Source organism: Cylas formicarius, unplaced genomic scaffold (assembly GCF_029955315.1).
Source record: "Cylas formicarius isolate icCylForm1 unplaced genomic scaffold, icCylForm1.1 PGA_scaffold_6__28_contigs__length_40554024, whole genome shotgun sequence".
Classification (NCBI taxonomy): domain Eukaryota; kingdom Metazoa; phylum Arthropoda; class Insecta; order Coleoptera; family Brentidae; genus Cylas; species Cylas formicarius.
In genome coordinates, this window is record NW_026844347.1 from 30,436,597 (window position 1) to 30,454,806 (window position 18,210).

General features: G+C 32.4%; 1 protein-coding gene across 9 annotated transcripts; it reads left to right on the forward strand.

The window, feature by feature from the left end:
- Positions 1-391: 391 nt before the first annotated feature.
- On the forward strand, positions 392-17,853 carry LOC132702979 (uncharacterized). Of its 9 annotated transcripts, none has more exons than XR_009619005.1 (7): positions 7,213-7,583; positions 11,813-11,982; positions 12,061-12,325; positions 12,857-13,194; positions 13,926-14,864; positions 14,927-15,084; positions 15,159-17,853. XR_009619005.1 is itself a non-coding variant. In XM_060671936.1 (7 exons), the coding sequence occupies exons 2-6, from the start codon at positions 11,823-11,825 to the stop codon at positions 15,205-15,207; spliced, it is 1,971 nt and encodes a 656-aa protein (XP_060527919.1). In that variant the 5' UTR covers positions 7,213-7,583; positions 11,813-11,822; the 3' UTR covers positions 15,208-15,239; positions 15,337-17,853. The 9 variants fall into 9 exon arrangements, 8 of the variants coding, with proteins under 8 accessions (XP_060527918.1, XP_060527917.1, XP_060527920.1 ...); XM_060671936.1 differs by having other exon boundaries at positions 13,926-15,084; positions 15,159-15,239; positions 15,337-17,853; XM_060671935.1 differs by lacking the exon at positions 7,213-7,583 and adding an exon at positions 392-594 and having other exon boundaries at positions 13,926-15,084.
- Positions 17,854-18,210: the final 357 nt, after the last annotated feature.

An 18,210-nucleotide genomic window follows, 5' to 3' on the forward strand; every position in this document is an offset into this window, starting at 1 on the left:
CGAATATTGAACAATCGCTAAGAGAGCGGATAAGACAACACAAAGTCGAAACAAAATGTTATTGAAAAAATGCGAAAAATAGAACCTTTAAAAAAATCTATAATGTTATGAAAGAGCCAAAGCATTAATATTATTAGTTACTTTAAATTATCACACATTACGCCTACTGCAGGCGAACAGGAAAAATAATGTACTTTAAAATTCTAATCGACTACAAAATAATAAATACCCAGTTGAATTGTAAAAGTCATAAATTGTAACAATACATTGCGGAAATATGTGTATCAGATGTCTCGGTCAAATTTAAAATAACAATTTAAACCTTATTGCGCCGGACTATAATCGACATGGGCCCGCGGAAGCCTGTGGGAGAAATAATGATAAACGATAGTCAGGGACGCAGATAGAGCATTAGGTGGTATATTATATTTCCACGCCAGCAGAGTTACAAAGAAGTTTAATTGTCAAATACAGAATGCTATGCCCCGACCATACTATTTTCGGAGTATCTGGTGCCAGTTTAAAAATAATATTGCTTCTTGCACACGCCCAGGTAAGCAAAACGATGTCGCTTTTGAATGGAGAGAAATAAAGGTAAGTCAGTATATTAGCTATATCAAACCTAGTATGAATTCAATGAAATTCTGGTAGACAAAATCAAAATTTTGAAAATGTAATACAGAACGTAGTTTATTATAAAAATGGTTTTGTAGCTCTGAATTCACCCATTAGAGGGCGCAACACTAATTGTAAATAAAAAAACTCGATTTCTTCAAAGTCTGTGCCTATGAGATACACTTATTCCGGTAACGCGTCAAGGGGAGGGGAAAAAATAATATAAAAAATGAATAGGTATTTAGGGCTTATCAAGATTTATTGACCTTAATGTCATCCAATACAGCAAGACGAGCAATATTATTGGAGGTTTTGCCCAATTGGATAGATGGCGCTTTGCGATAATCTATGATATATTATGAATTGTTTGAAACAATCAAATGCCAATGCAGCATAAACATATAAAATAAACTCAGTCACTCTCGAGAATATATGAAATCTTAAAACACGACTTTTACTTTTCTGCCACAATTTTCAGCCTCCGTATTTCTTTCGAGTAGTTTTTTTTTAATACAACTGCCAATTTTGGTAGTTTTACTTTATTTCTTGCTTGTGTACATATTGCTTAGTAATATGTCACTACAAATTATATTACATATAAAGGATGCTCTTCAGATAACAGCCATGCAGGACTAAAAAGACCTTATTGCTATTAAAAGATATAGGGGCCGTAAATGCAGTAAAATTGATACACCTCAAGAGGCTATGATATTGTTGTTCTAGACAGCAATCTCCATACACATAACTAGTTTTTTCGCTAAAATGTATATCTCGTAGCTACAGCCTATCAAAAAGTCTCTATACACTATTCTTAATCCACGAGAGCATCCACTTATTCAAAATAAACTTGTTTTTGTTTCGTCGACTAATAACACATTTTCACAAAGCTTAATAGGATTTATAATATCCTACTTTTACTTCCTTCTGTAAAATACCTAATTGACCACGGATCCGAACCGCTTCGAATCGGATGTTTTCGGAGATTTTCTCGCACTACTTGAATTTTGACGTTTGTCAATTCTGACGGTCATGTAATTGAATGTATTGTAATGTATGCTGTAAGGGTTTTCTATGGAAAATTCTCATTTGTTTTATAAATATCGTTGACAGGTAAAAAACATCCACTTATTAAATCGCGGTCCTATTGAAATAATGTGTTGGAGACGTTTTGCAATAATTTTGTCCAATAATAAGGTATTTAAAAAAAAATGATATAAAAATATTTGTTTATAATTAATTCTCACAAAATTTGAACGATCTATATAAAAAGCATTTAGCGTAGTTTTATTCTGATTGGACGAAAAACATTATCATCAGGCTTTATTGCTTATTGTCAATGGCGAAACCTGGTCTATATTATTGATATAATACTATTCTCTTCTTCTGAGCTATTTATTAGTGTAGTTGTAGTTAGTTAGTCATGTTTATTAACCAGGCAACAATCCTGAAATAATCTTATGCTGGGCATTACAATGTGACTAGTGGACTGAGACAAAAGGGTCTGTATGTAACAAACGAGGTTTGTTAAATTTTAGCCGACCTCCATGCACTGACAAACAGTCCCGATTTATTCATTGCTCACACACAACTAATTATAGAATCCATATATAAACAAATAATGTTCGTTAATTGCAACATTTCATGTATTCGATTGTTAATGCAGCACCGAACCTTTCTAATTGGTGTAATAATAAATTCGGCCTCTATACGTACAGGTTCTGCTTCAGATTAAGTCTATTTATGATTATTCGCGTGATACCACGTGGTCAATGGCGTTTTCCCGACTTTGCCGAAAGTAAATGTTTCGCGGAGAGTGATTTGAATATGGTAAGTGCGAAGAAGAGCCGTTTCAACCTAAACTTATTTATACATTACAATATTTACACTTCCGTGACGTTTTTACTAACCTGAATAATAATTCCGCTTTAAATGTGAACTTCAGTTGAACCTACTAATATGAACCTAGTAATTTATGTTGAGTGTCCTATTAACGTCTCAGAGAAGTAATGAAAATGACTTTGCCAGGTAGGCTATGAAAAGTCTCATTTGTCCGACTTAGCTAATTCATTATTTAAGCAAGGTTGTGCTGTTGGAAGCTTTGGAAGAAGAAACGTTATACATTTTCGAGTAGGTGTTTTAAAATTAGGCGTCCATGAATATTTTTTTCATTGGTACACTAGTATATAACCATACATATTACAAAAAATTGAAATAACCACAAAAAAAAATTTAATTTGCGATCTGGGTCCTAACTGTAATTAAAACGTCGCATATTTAAATAATGGCTTTTAAACATTTGTTGTAATTTTTAAAGTTAAAATGTGTAATTACGTGCACGTGCTTGTTTAAAAGTTTTTTTAAATTAGCAGAGAGTCAATTAAAATAAACTCTATTGTGCAAAACCAATAAAGTTAACTATATACTAACTATATGACTAAATCAGAATTTCTTAAATATTATATTATCTCAATTTTTTTTTTCATCGTCAATTTAAAAACTCCTTATCATATGCAGGAGCTCTGTTTATGCGTTGCTTTACTTATTACATATTATTATATTATTATTACATTTAAGTATGATAAAAACGGTGTTCTATCGGTAAGTTAAGGTATAGCCTACCCTCTCTACGACCATTATTTTTGGGAAAAGTGTATATTAATAAATTAATCAAATTAAAAATTCGTTCATTTTCATTTTTAATTTCATTAGTTTCCGATAAAAAAATTAAAAATATTAATTGTACTTTATTTATAGCCAGGTACGCAAACATATTTCAAGGAAAGCAATATTTTCCTTGGACACGTCGTGACGAAGAAAACCAAAAGCAAATATGCAAACGTGTTCCGCAAAAACAATAAACCATAAACAATCAAATCTTTTGATCCGGTATGCATGTTAAGGATGACGCGTACATAATCGATGTAACGATTATCTAACCGACACAAAGCACGATTTATCTCTTCATGCAGAGCTTTATTTATCATGAATTTTCAAATTATACTTTTTTTAACGTTACCATGAGTTCGAAAAACTATAAAGATGAAGGTCGAAACATGTTATATTATAAAAAGAAATCAAATGTATTTGGAAATTATCAGTCAGTCATGTTGTTTATACGACCAATTGTTTTAATGTAGCCGATAATTTACAGGTAAAATAGCAATTTTTGAAGTTTTCTACTACGTTTTTAAAGGTCGATTTGGTATTACACATTAATACATTCAAATGAAATTGCAAACATTTCATTTATTCATACCTGTGGTCATATGACTTATGTCAAAATCGATTTTGAAGGTATCACCTATTTTCCCACTCTTTATTAACAAATAATTTTTTTCTTATGGAAATTTTAAAGAACTCGATTTTTGACTGCTAAATAAAAGAAGATGAAATAGCAATGTCGCCCAGAATAATTAATAAACGACCAAACAAACAAACCAAACTAACCAAAACTATTGACGTGGAAAATTTCGCGTCATAAATAAATAAAATTAAACCTCTCTTAAAAAAGATTAGCAATTGCAGTTTAACCAAACTCGATTTTTTGTTTTGCACAATTTGTTTGAACACATAATTATTTACTTATTTATTGTTATTTTGCTTAACAACAATGACCGAGTAAATTTGTTCTTCCGCTGACTAATATACCATATATTTATCTATCTTATATCTGATATTACAAATCGATTAATAAATTCCCTATCGATTTTAGCAAACGAGAATATTAACTTACTTAATTTCCCATTTTTCATGTAACGCAAAATGCATTTTATATTTTTATTATGTCATTCACTCGGCGGTTAAAATTTAGGTATTTTTAGTCGATTAAAGTAAATTTCAGCAAACTACCTTGATATTAAAAAAAAATAAACAATAGAACAACAATACAACAAACAACATAAAACCGCCTATTCAAATATGCTTAGTACTCTGTCCCTATAACCAGGAAAAGCCCATAAAAACCTTCACAGAGAGCCAACCATGAAAATCATATTCTAAATGCATCTTAATGTAGTCCTTCCATATTTAAAATTTATTAATACCAATAGCCTAAATCAATTTGAATCGCATTAAATTCTCATTGGAAAATTAATAATTAAAAAAATCAGTACAATGTCAAATTGGTTTTAGTTTTCCTTCGGCGCGTAAAAATTGCTACACACGTTGACTTGATGACGAGCGGTTTTCTGAAACACAGCGATGAGTGGTTGAGTCGCAAACTGTAAGTGTAAAGTTTAACGTATCCAATCACTGATGTTGGTGACATCCAAAAAAATTCCACCATCATATGCTGAATTTTTAATAACATGTTAGCATGTCTATAAATCTAATCTAATCAAAGATATTTCGTTAAAATGCACATACCGGACGCTAACTTTTTAATTTTAATTAATAAAGTAGAATTTGTTCAGTCTCAGATAATACACAACGATACAAAGGCAACAGTTTGCTAGTAAATAAATGAGGAATATAATTACGTTATGTGGTGAATGTGTTTTGTCATAGTGTTTAATATACTTGTGACTGAAGAAGTTTATCAACGTGTTTACTTTCACTTAGGATGCCATTGATGCAGAACCACTAGAATTACCAAACGCCAACATAAATGACAATTAATGTCAAAATAACATCAATGTTTAAAGTAGCTACCTACCGAAAACAATAACGTTTTTATTTTGTTGTCAAAAACATTTTGGGATTTTTTTGAATACATTTAACTAATAAACATTTATATATACCAGATCAACTTAAAAGAACAGTATTGTATTTAATTGTATAGGGGTTGATTAAAAACGCTAAAAAACCTGTAGCCGCTGAGATCGGTTTTACTGATTATTTCACTTCCTGATTTAATTTTTTTTTAAATTGGATAAATCTTTACTGGTTTCGATACTTTGAAGAATCAATTACAAAATGTTATTAATCAAAAATTTGTTAATTAGTAATCTTCATTATTTTTTATAATTTTGATTTACCTCATGATATTTAAAAACGTCACGTATTACTTGTATCATAAGAGTAAATGAAAAATGACAGGGTTCGTTTCTTTCTCTCTCCAGAGGGAATTATGTCAATTGGCAGTTTTTTATTATATTTTATAATAATAATAGTACAGTGTATCCCACTTAAGAACTGTATACCATTGTAAAATGTTTATTTATTGTTCGATTTTGGTTTTTTTTTTGGTGGATAGTTCTCCCAAGAATGCACTAAAACCTTGTTTTGCTTATTGCTTCAACTTAAAGTCATGGCCAACTGAGACTATTTAACAAAAGAGAAAGAAAAGAGAAGTACTATTAAGACTTTTAAAAAATATATTTTGGCAACGAATTTTTATTGAGGAGTACCCAACTATACCAATTTTTATAATGTTTCAATAGAGAGTGTTTGAAATATCATTTACGCCCCCCTTAAGGATGTACACCGTTGTAAAATCTTTAATTAAGGTATCAAAATTAATTGGCGGAGTAGCGAATATTCGACTGTCAAATTCACTGGCTAATGTATTTATTAATTTTGTTTATACTAAGATTGATTAATGCTGTTGATTTGAGATGATACTAAAAAATAAGTGTCCCTTAAAAAGTCCTTTTTATCATTATTTTTGGAATTATTAAAATTTGTAATATCTTAAAATAAGATAAAATTAATCCTGATTTACACGGTTTTCAATATTTATTTTTTTAAAACATTAAAAACTTGAGTGATTGGTCTAGTTACTTTTAGGCAGTCCTGAATACGAATCTGTTGTCATTTCAACTTGAAAAAATCTCTGAAAATACTCGATTTTCCGCTTCAAAAAACTGTGTCAATTTGCCATCACTTTAGTCGATGCTATATGAAAAACCCGTTTGATTTCTCTATAGTAAGATCTATTTAGCAGAAAAGAATTATCAAAATTGAGCCATAAACAAATATTCTACAGGAGTAATGCTTAAGCGAACTTCTTGGAAAATAATATAGTTATATTTTATGTAGTCCTAAATAAGAGTTCGTTGACAGTTTCTTCCTAAAGAAAAGAAAGAAAGAAAAGATTTTACAACGATGTACAGCCTTAAGTTGGACGTAAACGATATTTCAAATACCCTGTATTGAAACAGTATAGAAATTCGTATAGTTGGGTTCTAAGTACTCCTGAATAAGAATTCGTTGCCATTTTTTAAAATTTTTAATAATACCTCTCGCTTTCCTCTCTTTTGTTAAGTAATCCTAGTTGACTATGACTTGCAGCAATAAGCGAAACAAGAATTTAGTGCTTCAAAGAAACTTCTACAGGCTACTGTAACACTTTTTATAAAACTTCTGGCAGCTAGCTAGTTCGAGTCGACAAAAACCGACACAGGAAGAATCCAGAAGTTTTATAAAAAGTAAGGTATTAGTGCATTGTTCAGAAATCTATCCAACAAAAAAAATCATCAAAATCGATCCATAAACAAAGATTTCACAATATCTAATAGTGGGACACACTGTATATGGACCTTATTTGTAACAAAAATAAATAAATATAAATAAAAAAAATTAAATAATAAAAATAATATAATTATATAATATAATAAAAATAAAAAATAAAAATAAATTCAAAATTACTATTTCCAGTGCTATCGAGCTGCTTCAGGCTACTTTTTATTTCTAAAACTGCCCGAAAATCGGAAAATTCGGGAAACGAGTTCCCGATATCCCCGTGCCAGTCGCCGATATCTACGCGCAGGCTTCCTTTATTGATGTTCGTCTGTTTCATCCCCGCAGCGCGAGTTTTCCTGCACACGTAGCATATCCCCGTGTTGTAGTTGTAGAGTGCCAAATGAGAAAAATGGTCGCGAGAACCTTGAACTTAACGAGGAGACTAACACTTGCGCTTAATGATAATAGAAGGCAGCATGGAAGTATTTTCTATGATTAAATAAAAGACCGCATAAAACTGGGTGTTAGTCTTTAACACGTCCTCAACTATTTGACGTACAATAATGGTAAGCCCAATTTTCAATTCGACGTCTGTTTGTGTTTTAACCATTTGCGCAATTAAAAACCACGATTCGAAGTGAAACCGTTAAAAGAAAATTTCATGAACATACATTGATAAATCTAGACGAACAATACACAGATTGTTGGCGCAACGTATTTATTAAATATAAAGTATAAATTTTATAACACATTTGATAAAGACGCGGTGTTGTAGAAACAACTGCCATGTCATAATATATAATTTCGTGAACATCTGAACTTTTAGTTCTTATTTATTTTACTAAATAAATTTCAGTTTTCACTGATCTAAAACGTGAGTATTTGTTTTGTTAAATTGCAATTCCAATAAAAAATCTGACTAAGGGAATATAAAGAAAACAATGCGTCTTAGATTTTTATGACACTTTTAATCTCAAACAAAACCCAAAAATAGAAAAGATGCTGAACACAAGCGACATCTCTCGGCAATTGGACTTATGATCGCTATAAACAACATTAATGTAAAAACTAAGTGATTTCTCGAGTAGACTGGTTCCTTGTCTACGTAACTTTTTGGTAACCAAGTAATTTGAAATGGTGTTCTAATTATGGTTGCGTTAGAAATTTGATAATTATATGGAAACACTCTTAATTATACCGCTATCGCGTAAATAAGTCGGTTTGCCATCAGTGGCGGTTCCTCCATAAGTGCACATGTGCACGTGCACCCCCAAATTTAATGCCCGCTCGGAAAAAAAATTATTTATGTAATTATATCCTACAATTCGCTTAATCCTATTTATAAAAAAAACGATTCATCAAAATTCATAAAATTGAAATTAATACATAAAAAACTAGGAATTTCTTATCGGCCGTCACCGCGACCGCCGCGCCGGTATAAATCATTGTATAAACAAAACTCCAAACCCCCTTTGCCAGCAGCCGATTCCGCCGATCGTAAAATGCTTCGTTCACTGCTCATGGAACTAATAGATCTGATTGGTCAATCATCCGCCGCCCGCACTCTTTGTTTCCCGCGGCGGTCTACCGATCTAAGCTGGCCCGTGTGCACACGTAATGAGTGCACTTGTAGTTCGCGTTTGCAAATATAATAGCCGATGACGCGTGCGTGTTGAAAATTAGTATTCGAAAAATAGTTTTAAAACTCTGTTAAAATGACGGACAATTATAACGTGCAATATTTAAAGACAATTAAATTTTCTTCTCTTCCATTGGAAGAAAAAATTAAAATTAAAAGTGTTGGACGTCCCAAACCGAATGTGTTAATTATTAATACAACTAAATGCAAAAATCGAGAATATAAACGTACTTTTAAAATAGAAATGTATGAAAAAACTGACTGGTTGTGCGGGTGTGATGTGAGTAATAGTCTCTACTGTTTTCCATGCTTATTATTTTCAAGCGATCAGGCATCAGATCCATCAGAATGGACAAAATCCGGAGTAAAAGATTTAGTTCATTTATCCGAAAAAATTAAAAAACATCAGAATTCTAAATCACACTTATCTGCCAAATTAGGATTTAATTTATTGGGAAAACAAGATATTAGACAGCAATTAAATAGTGTCTATCGTTTAGGCATAGAAAAACATAATGTCCAAGTAAAAAATAATAGATATGTTTTATCAAAAATTATAAACTGTGTAAAATTTTGTGGTGCGTTTGAACTTGCCCTCCGCGGACATCGCGAAAAAGAAGATTCTGTAAACCCTGGTATATTTAGGGGACTCATTAATTTTTCTGCTGAACTGGATATAGCACTGAGGGATCATTTGCAGCAAGCCACCATATTTAAAGGAACATCAAGACATTCAGAACGATTTATTGGAATGTATGCTCTCTGTTTGTCAGGCACATATCAAAAAAGAAATTGCGGCATCAAAATTTGTATCTATTATGAGTGACGAAACCAGTGATATTTCAAATATTTTTCAAATGGTTATAGTTTTCCGTTATACATTACCGAATGGCAGCCCCGTTGAGAGATTTTGGACATTTGTAAAATCAAATGAACATGATGCTGTTGCCTTAGCTGGCTGCATAGAAGAAGCGTTAAATTATGTTTTAAAAAATCCGGATCAATTAATTTCCCAAAGTTATGATGGAGCAAGCGTCATGAGTGGCGCTCAAGGTGGTGTTCAAAAACTTATTAAAAATAAATTTAAATACGCTCATTACATCCACTGCTATGCACACCAGTTAAATTTAATAATGTCTCAGGCAACAAGCATAAATACAAATGCACGCATTTTTTTTGCCGAACTTAGTGACATTACTAATTTTTTTTCAAATTCACCACAAAGAGTTGCGATACTGGATGAAGTGGTTGGAAATAGAGTTCCAAGTGCATCTGCTACCAGGTGGAACTTCAAAATTAGAACTGTGAATACCGTATATGAAAACCGGAAGGCACTTATAGAGTGTATGGAAAAAATACAATCCACATCCAGACAATCCGATACAATCACGAAGGCAGGCGCACTTTTAAGATTATTGTATGATCCTAAGTTTATTTTTTGGTTATCCGTTTTTCATCGAATAATGCCTCACGTCAATATTTTATATTCACAACTGCAAAAAAGATCAACTGATTCGGTAACCGTAAAAAGATGTATTAATGAATTTGAAAAAAATATACAGAAAGAACGGGAGACAATTCACACCATAAAGGAAATTGAATTAGCAAACATGGATGAAAGTCAAACTAGAAAAAGAAGAAAGACAGAAGAGAGGCATTCTTATGTTTCTACGATTGTGCAAGCCAAGGAAGTATGTGATACTATACTTGCAGAAATCAAAAGAAGATATTCATTCACTGGCCATTTGGAAGTAGCGCACTTATTTTCAGTTGAAAATTTCGAGATATTTTCAACTAATTTTCCCACCAAACACTTAAATTCAGCAATTATGAATTTTTCTTTTCTGAACAAAGATAAATTGAAGACGGAACTGGAAATAATCTACAAAAGATCAGATTTTAGAGAAGTTTCAGGAGCAGTCCACCTACTTAAATTTTTAGTTGAAAATAATTTGCAAACAGATTTCTCAGAGACTTTTTCAGTACTACAAGCAATTGTTACGATGCCAATGACAACTGCAGAAGCGGAACGTTGTTTCTCCACATTAAAAAGAATTAAAACTTTTCTTAGAAGTACAATGGGTGAAAATAGGTTGACTGCCCTCGCAATGTTATCCATTGAGAAACAAATGATTCAAGAAATTCCAAATTTTAATGAATTAGTGATTGAAGAATTTATCTCGAAGAAGGACAGACGTATTGATTTTCAATTTAAAACGTGTTTGTGAAATACAAAATCTTTGATAAAAACTATTACTTATGTACATAAAAACATTTTTTTTTTGCGAGGCCAAAGTTAGTACTCATCGGTGACAGCAGGGTAAGTTATTTATTATTATTTTTTTAATTGAGATATAGTTTTCTATTATTGATTGGCCTTTGAATAACGCAAAAAAATTTTTCGGCGTCGTCGCGTGGCCGCCAATTTTTTGATTTTACGTTGTGCACCCCCTAAATATGGAACCACGCGCCGCCGCTGTTTGCCATTAAGTTACTGCCGTTAATGCTAGTTGTTATCGGTTACACTTTATTTATCCGGTTGCATTTTCTTTTTGGTTTTCGCTTTCACTGACATTTTTTTGCCGTGCTTGACCCGAAAATAACAAAACTAATTATTTCTCAAGCATAATAAGATTAAAATTTCGCAACATTTTTTTCTAGAAAGCAACAAGGGGGTAAGTTGCATCGATCAAAATTGAAATTACAGAAAAAAATCACACTTTTGTTTAATTAGTATGACAAATTAACTACATTTAAACAAAAATTTCTTTGCGAAAACTTTTGCTAATATTTTATGAATTAGTAAATAATATTCGCAAGATAATGCGATAATTTATTTCTGTTTTATTCAAATATTTTTTTGGAATTTGATATTAGGAGAACATTTTGTGTTTATTATTGATTGACAAACGAGTTTTTTGATTTGAGTAAGTAGTAACTTGCCTAATGTAATAAGGGCGAGAGTGTAAATTAATATGGTTTTCAAACAGAAATAACTGATAAAAATCAATCGCAATTAATGTAATAAATTAAATTAAAAAACGAGCAGCTGTATTTCAAAAACTATAGCGTTAATGACTTTTTGCTTATCTATAACATCAAAACTGCTAATCTGTGCTGGTTGTAAGGCATTGGATAGCATAATCTTTATTGTAGGAGTGATAAAATGCAAGAATTCGGCTGCACAGCAAACCTGCACAGGAAAATATTTTTTGTTGTTTTTGTTACGAGTGTTTCGATACTGATGATTTCGTATTATGATTCGACGAAGTTAATTAATACCCAGATGTTTTTCACTACACCCGAGAACGAATCAACAAACAATGGTAAGTAAGCGAGGACCAAATTTGGCATTAATTTACAAATTGCTTCTGGGGTAAAAACATTGTTTATAACTATTTTAGGCACTAAGTATCTCGTATCGACGTCGAAGTGCAAAATTGTGGATCTAGACCCCTTCTCCAAAGATGCCAAACGATATTTCAAACCTTTGAAATATAAGTCTTGTTCGCAACACAGGCTATTAACTTATGTGACAAAAGAAGACAATATATCTACGCTAAATGTTGATAAGGACCTAATTCCAGTATATACTAGCAAGGATGTCAAGTGTTGCTATTCCAACGTCACCAGATTTGTGCCGACAAATAATCCTGATAGTTCCATCAAGTAGGTCACTACAAAAATTGTTGAAACTATGTTTTTCTTTATTCCTTATACACAATGTTTCTTCCTTTGTTTTGAAACTGTTGTTTTTAAACTCCTATCGCTTAAAGAATATTATGATTCTCATAAGAAGAGGTATTTCTATTCCTTTTTGTGACAATTAAGCACGAATTTAATCATTTGATCAAAGGATTTTAGTTAACTGCAAGGAAGTTAATTCAAAATTTCATCGAAAAGACTAAAATTAAATATATTTAAAGAGCTTATATTGATATTTTTCTTAGAAAGCCTTGTAAGTACTGCCAGCAACAAATAGGATTAAAATTTTTCTCGAAGTGGACAAGTGAAATTTCGACCCCTTTAGAGAAATAATGTATTGCGAATATTGCTGATAAAAACAATTTGCACATTTTTATTATATAAGTCCACCAATTAATAATACATTAACTACAATTGTAACACATATCCGTTAACAATCACAAGTAACATCATAGGTGAAAATGTTATTATAATGCAATATTTCGTTTGTTTAAGAATATCAGACTGTAAAACATTCTCGAGTAAGGTTCAAATTTTGACAGACGCGGTGTTAGTGAAATGTACAGAGAGTCGAGCAGACAAAAAAATCTACGAAAATGTCCACACGTCAGTCAGAATAACGGACGAGGTTCAGAAAAAAATAAACAATACCGACAATGGTGCGAAGCTTCCGAGCGTACTTTTCATCGGTATTGACAGCATTTCGCGCCTAAACTTCTTAAGGACTATGCCCGACACCTACAAATACGTAAACGACCACGGATGGTTAACCCTGGATGGATACAACAAAATGGACGACAATACATTTCCAAACCTAATGGCGATATTTACGGGTAAGTAAATTGCGCAAATAATCTCTTACCCGATAAAATGTCATTAACAATACAAAATTTAAAAAAAAAGCTGAAAGCGGATCAAATTCTTGTTAATTCCACAATATGCTATTCAAAATTGAGAAATACAAAATAAGAACGAAAAAATATATTAAAGTTAGTTGATTACTATAAACTATACTATAAAAAACTAAAATATAAAAAACTAAACTAGCTATAGAAAAAAACATTTATAGTCATAATAAGCAACAACAAAAATACAAAACAATTATAATTTCAGCAGTATAAATGTAACAAAAAATATTCTGAATGTGATTGTGAAGTATTGCACCTTTTTGTTTAAGTATTTAACTTCGTCGGTCTGTTATGGGAAAATAAGTATCAAAAGTTGTCAACTTCGTGAGTTTAAATAGAACACCTCTATATTATTGCTCTTTTGGATTACCCGAAAATTTTTAGACATGTTTCCTCTATAATATTTTCTTTTTCTGAGATATTTAAAATGCAGTGTGCGGTCAGAATAAAATCCGTAAATTTTTTCTTCAAAGTTTTACTCTATTAACTAACTCTGTGGAAAATGGTCCGTTCAAAAAATTTTGCTAATAATTTCGACTATTACAGTTGAAAAAAATTAAAATCAAAATGAAAACACTGGCGAAAATCATTTTTTCAAATGGAACATTAATTGCGACACTGTCTGGATATACACTTAACAAATATTTATTTTGTAGGATACAATCAGAGTCGCGCTTACGAAGTGTGCAACCCAAAAGTTGCTGGAATGCTGGATGAATGCCCATTGTTATGGTTCACGTACGGCAAGCTCGGATACATCACGGCATACGGAGAAGACGAGGGAGCCATTTCCACGTTTAATTACAACAAAAAAGGATTTATAAAGCCGCCGGCAGATTATTACTATCGTCCGTATATTCTGGCGACCGAGAAATTGCCAAAGACAGGCCTGAACGGCATGAATTACTGTACGGGTCCGGAAACCGCAGGCGAACGAATACTGAACCTAATCAAAGATTTCACCATAACCTTAAAGGATTATCCCACTTTCGGTATATTCTGGATGAACTCGTTCAGCCACAACGAAATCAATTCGCCCATGATGTTGGACAATAAAGTTAAGTTGACGTTGGAAGAGTTGGGCAACAACGGAATATACAACAACTCGTTGGTGATATTTCTGAGCGACCACGGTATGCGCTTCGGCGACATCCGACTCACCGAGACCGGCTGGTTAGAGGAAAGACTGCCGTTTATCTATTTCTCATTTCCCGCCGACTTTAAAGAGAAATTTCCAACGGAATACAACAATTTTTTAAACAACAGGAACAAACTGACCACACCTTACGATTTGTACATGACCCTACAGAATATTCTGGTGCTGTATAAAATGAACTATACCGTCAGCGGTAGCGACGCTTGTCCGAATTGTACGTCGCTGTTTGCCGAAATCGAAACGGAAAGGTCTTGCGAGGATGCCGCAATCGAACAGCACTGGTGCACCTGCGCGGGCTATACCGAAACGATTTTGGACCCGACCGTGCACAAGTCATTATCAACGTTCGTCGAGGAAAAACTTCATCAGATTACATCCAACACATCGCGCGGAGGAGGAGACGGCAAGTGTGCCAAATATATCGTAGTCGAGTTCATAAGTACGAGACTGTCCCATAAACTAACCTACAAAAGCAGTACGTATATATTAGTTAGTTTTAAGACGGAACCAAAAGCAGTATTCGAGATGACTATAAAATACGACGGTGATATTAGGCTCGGTAATTTTACATCTAGTGATATTAGTAGATTGGATTCGTATAACGGTCACAGCAAGTGCGTAGACGACGCGTTCCTTAAGAAATACTGCTACTGTATTAAGTAAGTGTCGAGTGCCTTATTTTCCAAACTAGTATGATAAAATCGTAAAATTTTTATTTTTTATTTGAGTATAGATCTCGCGAGCGAATATTTTTGTATGGAATGTTAATCGTCTTTCTTTGAAGTACCCGAAACCTTGTCAGCTGCATCAACCTGTAAGTATCGATTCGCCACGGGAGAAGTCTTGCCGCCGGGAAATTTCCGAGGCTACGGGGCTTATTGTATTAAATATGTATTACTTGAAATGCGCAGGTACGATCCAAGGAAACCACCAGCCGGTGGCGATTAGAAAAAACATCCAGTGTGACCACCCCTGGAAACTAAAGTTTTAAAATATCAAAATGGAAAACAAATTATTAGTTTTTGTTTTTGTAAATCGCGGGACTGGATTTACGTTATAAACACTCATTTGTAAGACGCCAGCAGACGAATTGTTGACGTCTCCTTGATTGCGGTAGGGAATGGATATTATTGGGCCCATATGGCTTCACGTCTAACAAAAGGTTAGAACATTCCCATGTAATGTATTCTATCGTCTTCCTGTTCGTACAGCCTACATATAGAGGTGCTACTTTCGTTCCGAAAGTTTAGAACCTTCCTTCCTTCCTTGGTAGTATACTAGAATCAATTCTGATGTGAAACGTGACTTATACAATTATAGAATTTGTGGTTTTTCCAGTGACAATATAATTTAAAGAATGGTATAATGCTTTGAACTTTTTCTGAAAATTTTTATTTATTTTTTATTAAAATTTGAATGCTCATGTTCATAGCGGTTATGAATCCAGTGGTGCTTGCCTTGTATTAAACACTATTTATGCTATATCAAGCAAAAACTGTTTCGAACTCGTTTGAAAAATATTATTTTAAAAGAACGCTTCCAATTTAAACAGTGCACGTTGTATATGTGCGACATATGCAATTTAACTCGTTTGCTCCATACTTAGGTATAATTACGATTGGAGGATAGTTTCTTTTCTTTTATTCAGGGTGACGTTATTTACTGAACATGTACAAGATTAACTAGAACTCATCTGTGGGACTTTTATGTAAAAAACAAAAACAAAAAATAATTATCCAAAAATGTCTGTCTACTGTACCGTATACGGGATTTTTGAGATCTAGATAGAAATAGTATTTTAGTTAGTCCAAAAGTTTAATTATAATAAATAATGAGAAACAGCTGACCATTTTCTTAGAACGTGCATTGCTGTGCATTTCAAAGAAGTACTGCCTCTGCCTATACTGATTTGCAAAATCAAAATTGATGGAAAAATTGAAGCTTAATGAAGAAAGGTATTTTAAATTATTAGATAGTTATAGTTTTTAATTAATGAATGTGAGAACTGATACAACGATTTTGTATAATTCTTCCCTGATATATGCTTATCATTATTTCACTAGATATAGTTTTCCATATTGACACATTCCTCTTTTAATTTGTTTCTAATGAAGCTCTGAAAAAATTAATACAGAATTCAATTGAAAATGTTTAATTTTGTTAGAGCTATAAAGCTATCATTGTAGTCATATAGTTGTTAGATAACATAGGGCCGTAAATACCCTAAAATTGGGTATGGGGCGGCTAAGACATTTTCGTAGAGATCTTCAACGCATGCTCCTAAGTTTTACTTTGAGCTATTTTCGTTCTAAACAACCACCTATACACAGTTAACTCGTTTTTTCAATAAAATTTTAATATTATCTGTGTATATTCGTCCATGTTGTGTGGACATGCGCACCATATTGAATGTTCCTTCCCAACGTTTTTGGTTAGAAAAATGCGTATGTTATCCGCATAGCCTATGCGTTATATTAGTGATGATGTAATACCGGCCATTTTGATTAGCAAGAAATCAATTTGCCGTAAACTTCTTGAGAGTGTTTCATGTTTTTTGTGTCTTAATTATTACAGACATTCTTTTTAATTATTTTTCAATAGTATAAAATAATAGGTGTAACCTACAATCACAATTACCCTCATATAGTTAGCTTAAATATGCTGAAAACTTATTGGGACTACTAATATTTCTCGTTGTTTGTCGTTTTCGTCGTTTTCATTAAAATACTTTAACTGGTTCTTTCATTTGCAATTTCAATATATTGATAATGTTATTGCTAATGATCACGAATTCTGTTTGTTTGGATTCTAAACGTCGACAGCTCTCAAGGAAAAAGGCCGTCCTACGTCACACTATGTTATCTAATAGGTGCTTTTAAAAGTCCAACATATCATTTTTGTTTGTTATTCTATTGGCCCAATTTATGTACAGTATATCCTAGATACGTATATTTATAGAATATAACAAAATAAGTCTGAAAAATACTCTAATAGGAAATTAGATATATAAACATATTTATCGTTAAAAATTAAGATGCAGTTTATTATATATTTTACCCAATACGTTTTTGTGATACAATGAAATTGTTATTTTTATCTTTTCCATGGTAGAAGTATGGCGATTTTTATATCACCGATTTCTTATGCAAACTGTTTAAAACTTAGGCTCAGATTATGCTCTTCTACAGCTTACGTCACAAAATTAAATCAGTGTTATAGATGTGTGTGACTTCTAATTTATCAAAAGATCCATCGATGCGAATCTTCTTCATCTTATATCGGCGTAAGAAATCTGTGCTTCCAACCAAAGTTGATAGTGGCGTTCAAGTTTCGTCATTTGCTAAAAAGTGGCCCCGAATACTTATTTTATTGTAAATGTCTAGTCAATCTTTTGCAAATACACGTGAATAAAATATGTTTTTATTTCATGTTCTGCGTTTCATTATAGTATAGAAACATATATGATGATAATATCCACCACAAACCAACAGGTAGACTGAAAAAGAATATTGTGGTAGGAAACGTTACTTGTTGAGAACTACCAGGTGTTCAAAATAAAACTTAACTTTCCAATACAAGAATTTTAAATTTTGACATGGTTTTGATAAGATGTGCAAAGGAATATAAGTACCTTTTATTACCCTTTTCTACTATTAAGTCTAAATAGGGTCGGCTTTAATAGGGCACAACTTTGTAAAAAAAATAAATTATCATTAAGTATATGAAGCTTCGTTAGGGGAATTAAAGTTTCTCCCCTTCAAAAACGCTAGTGTTTAGATTAATTA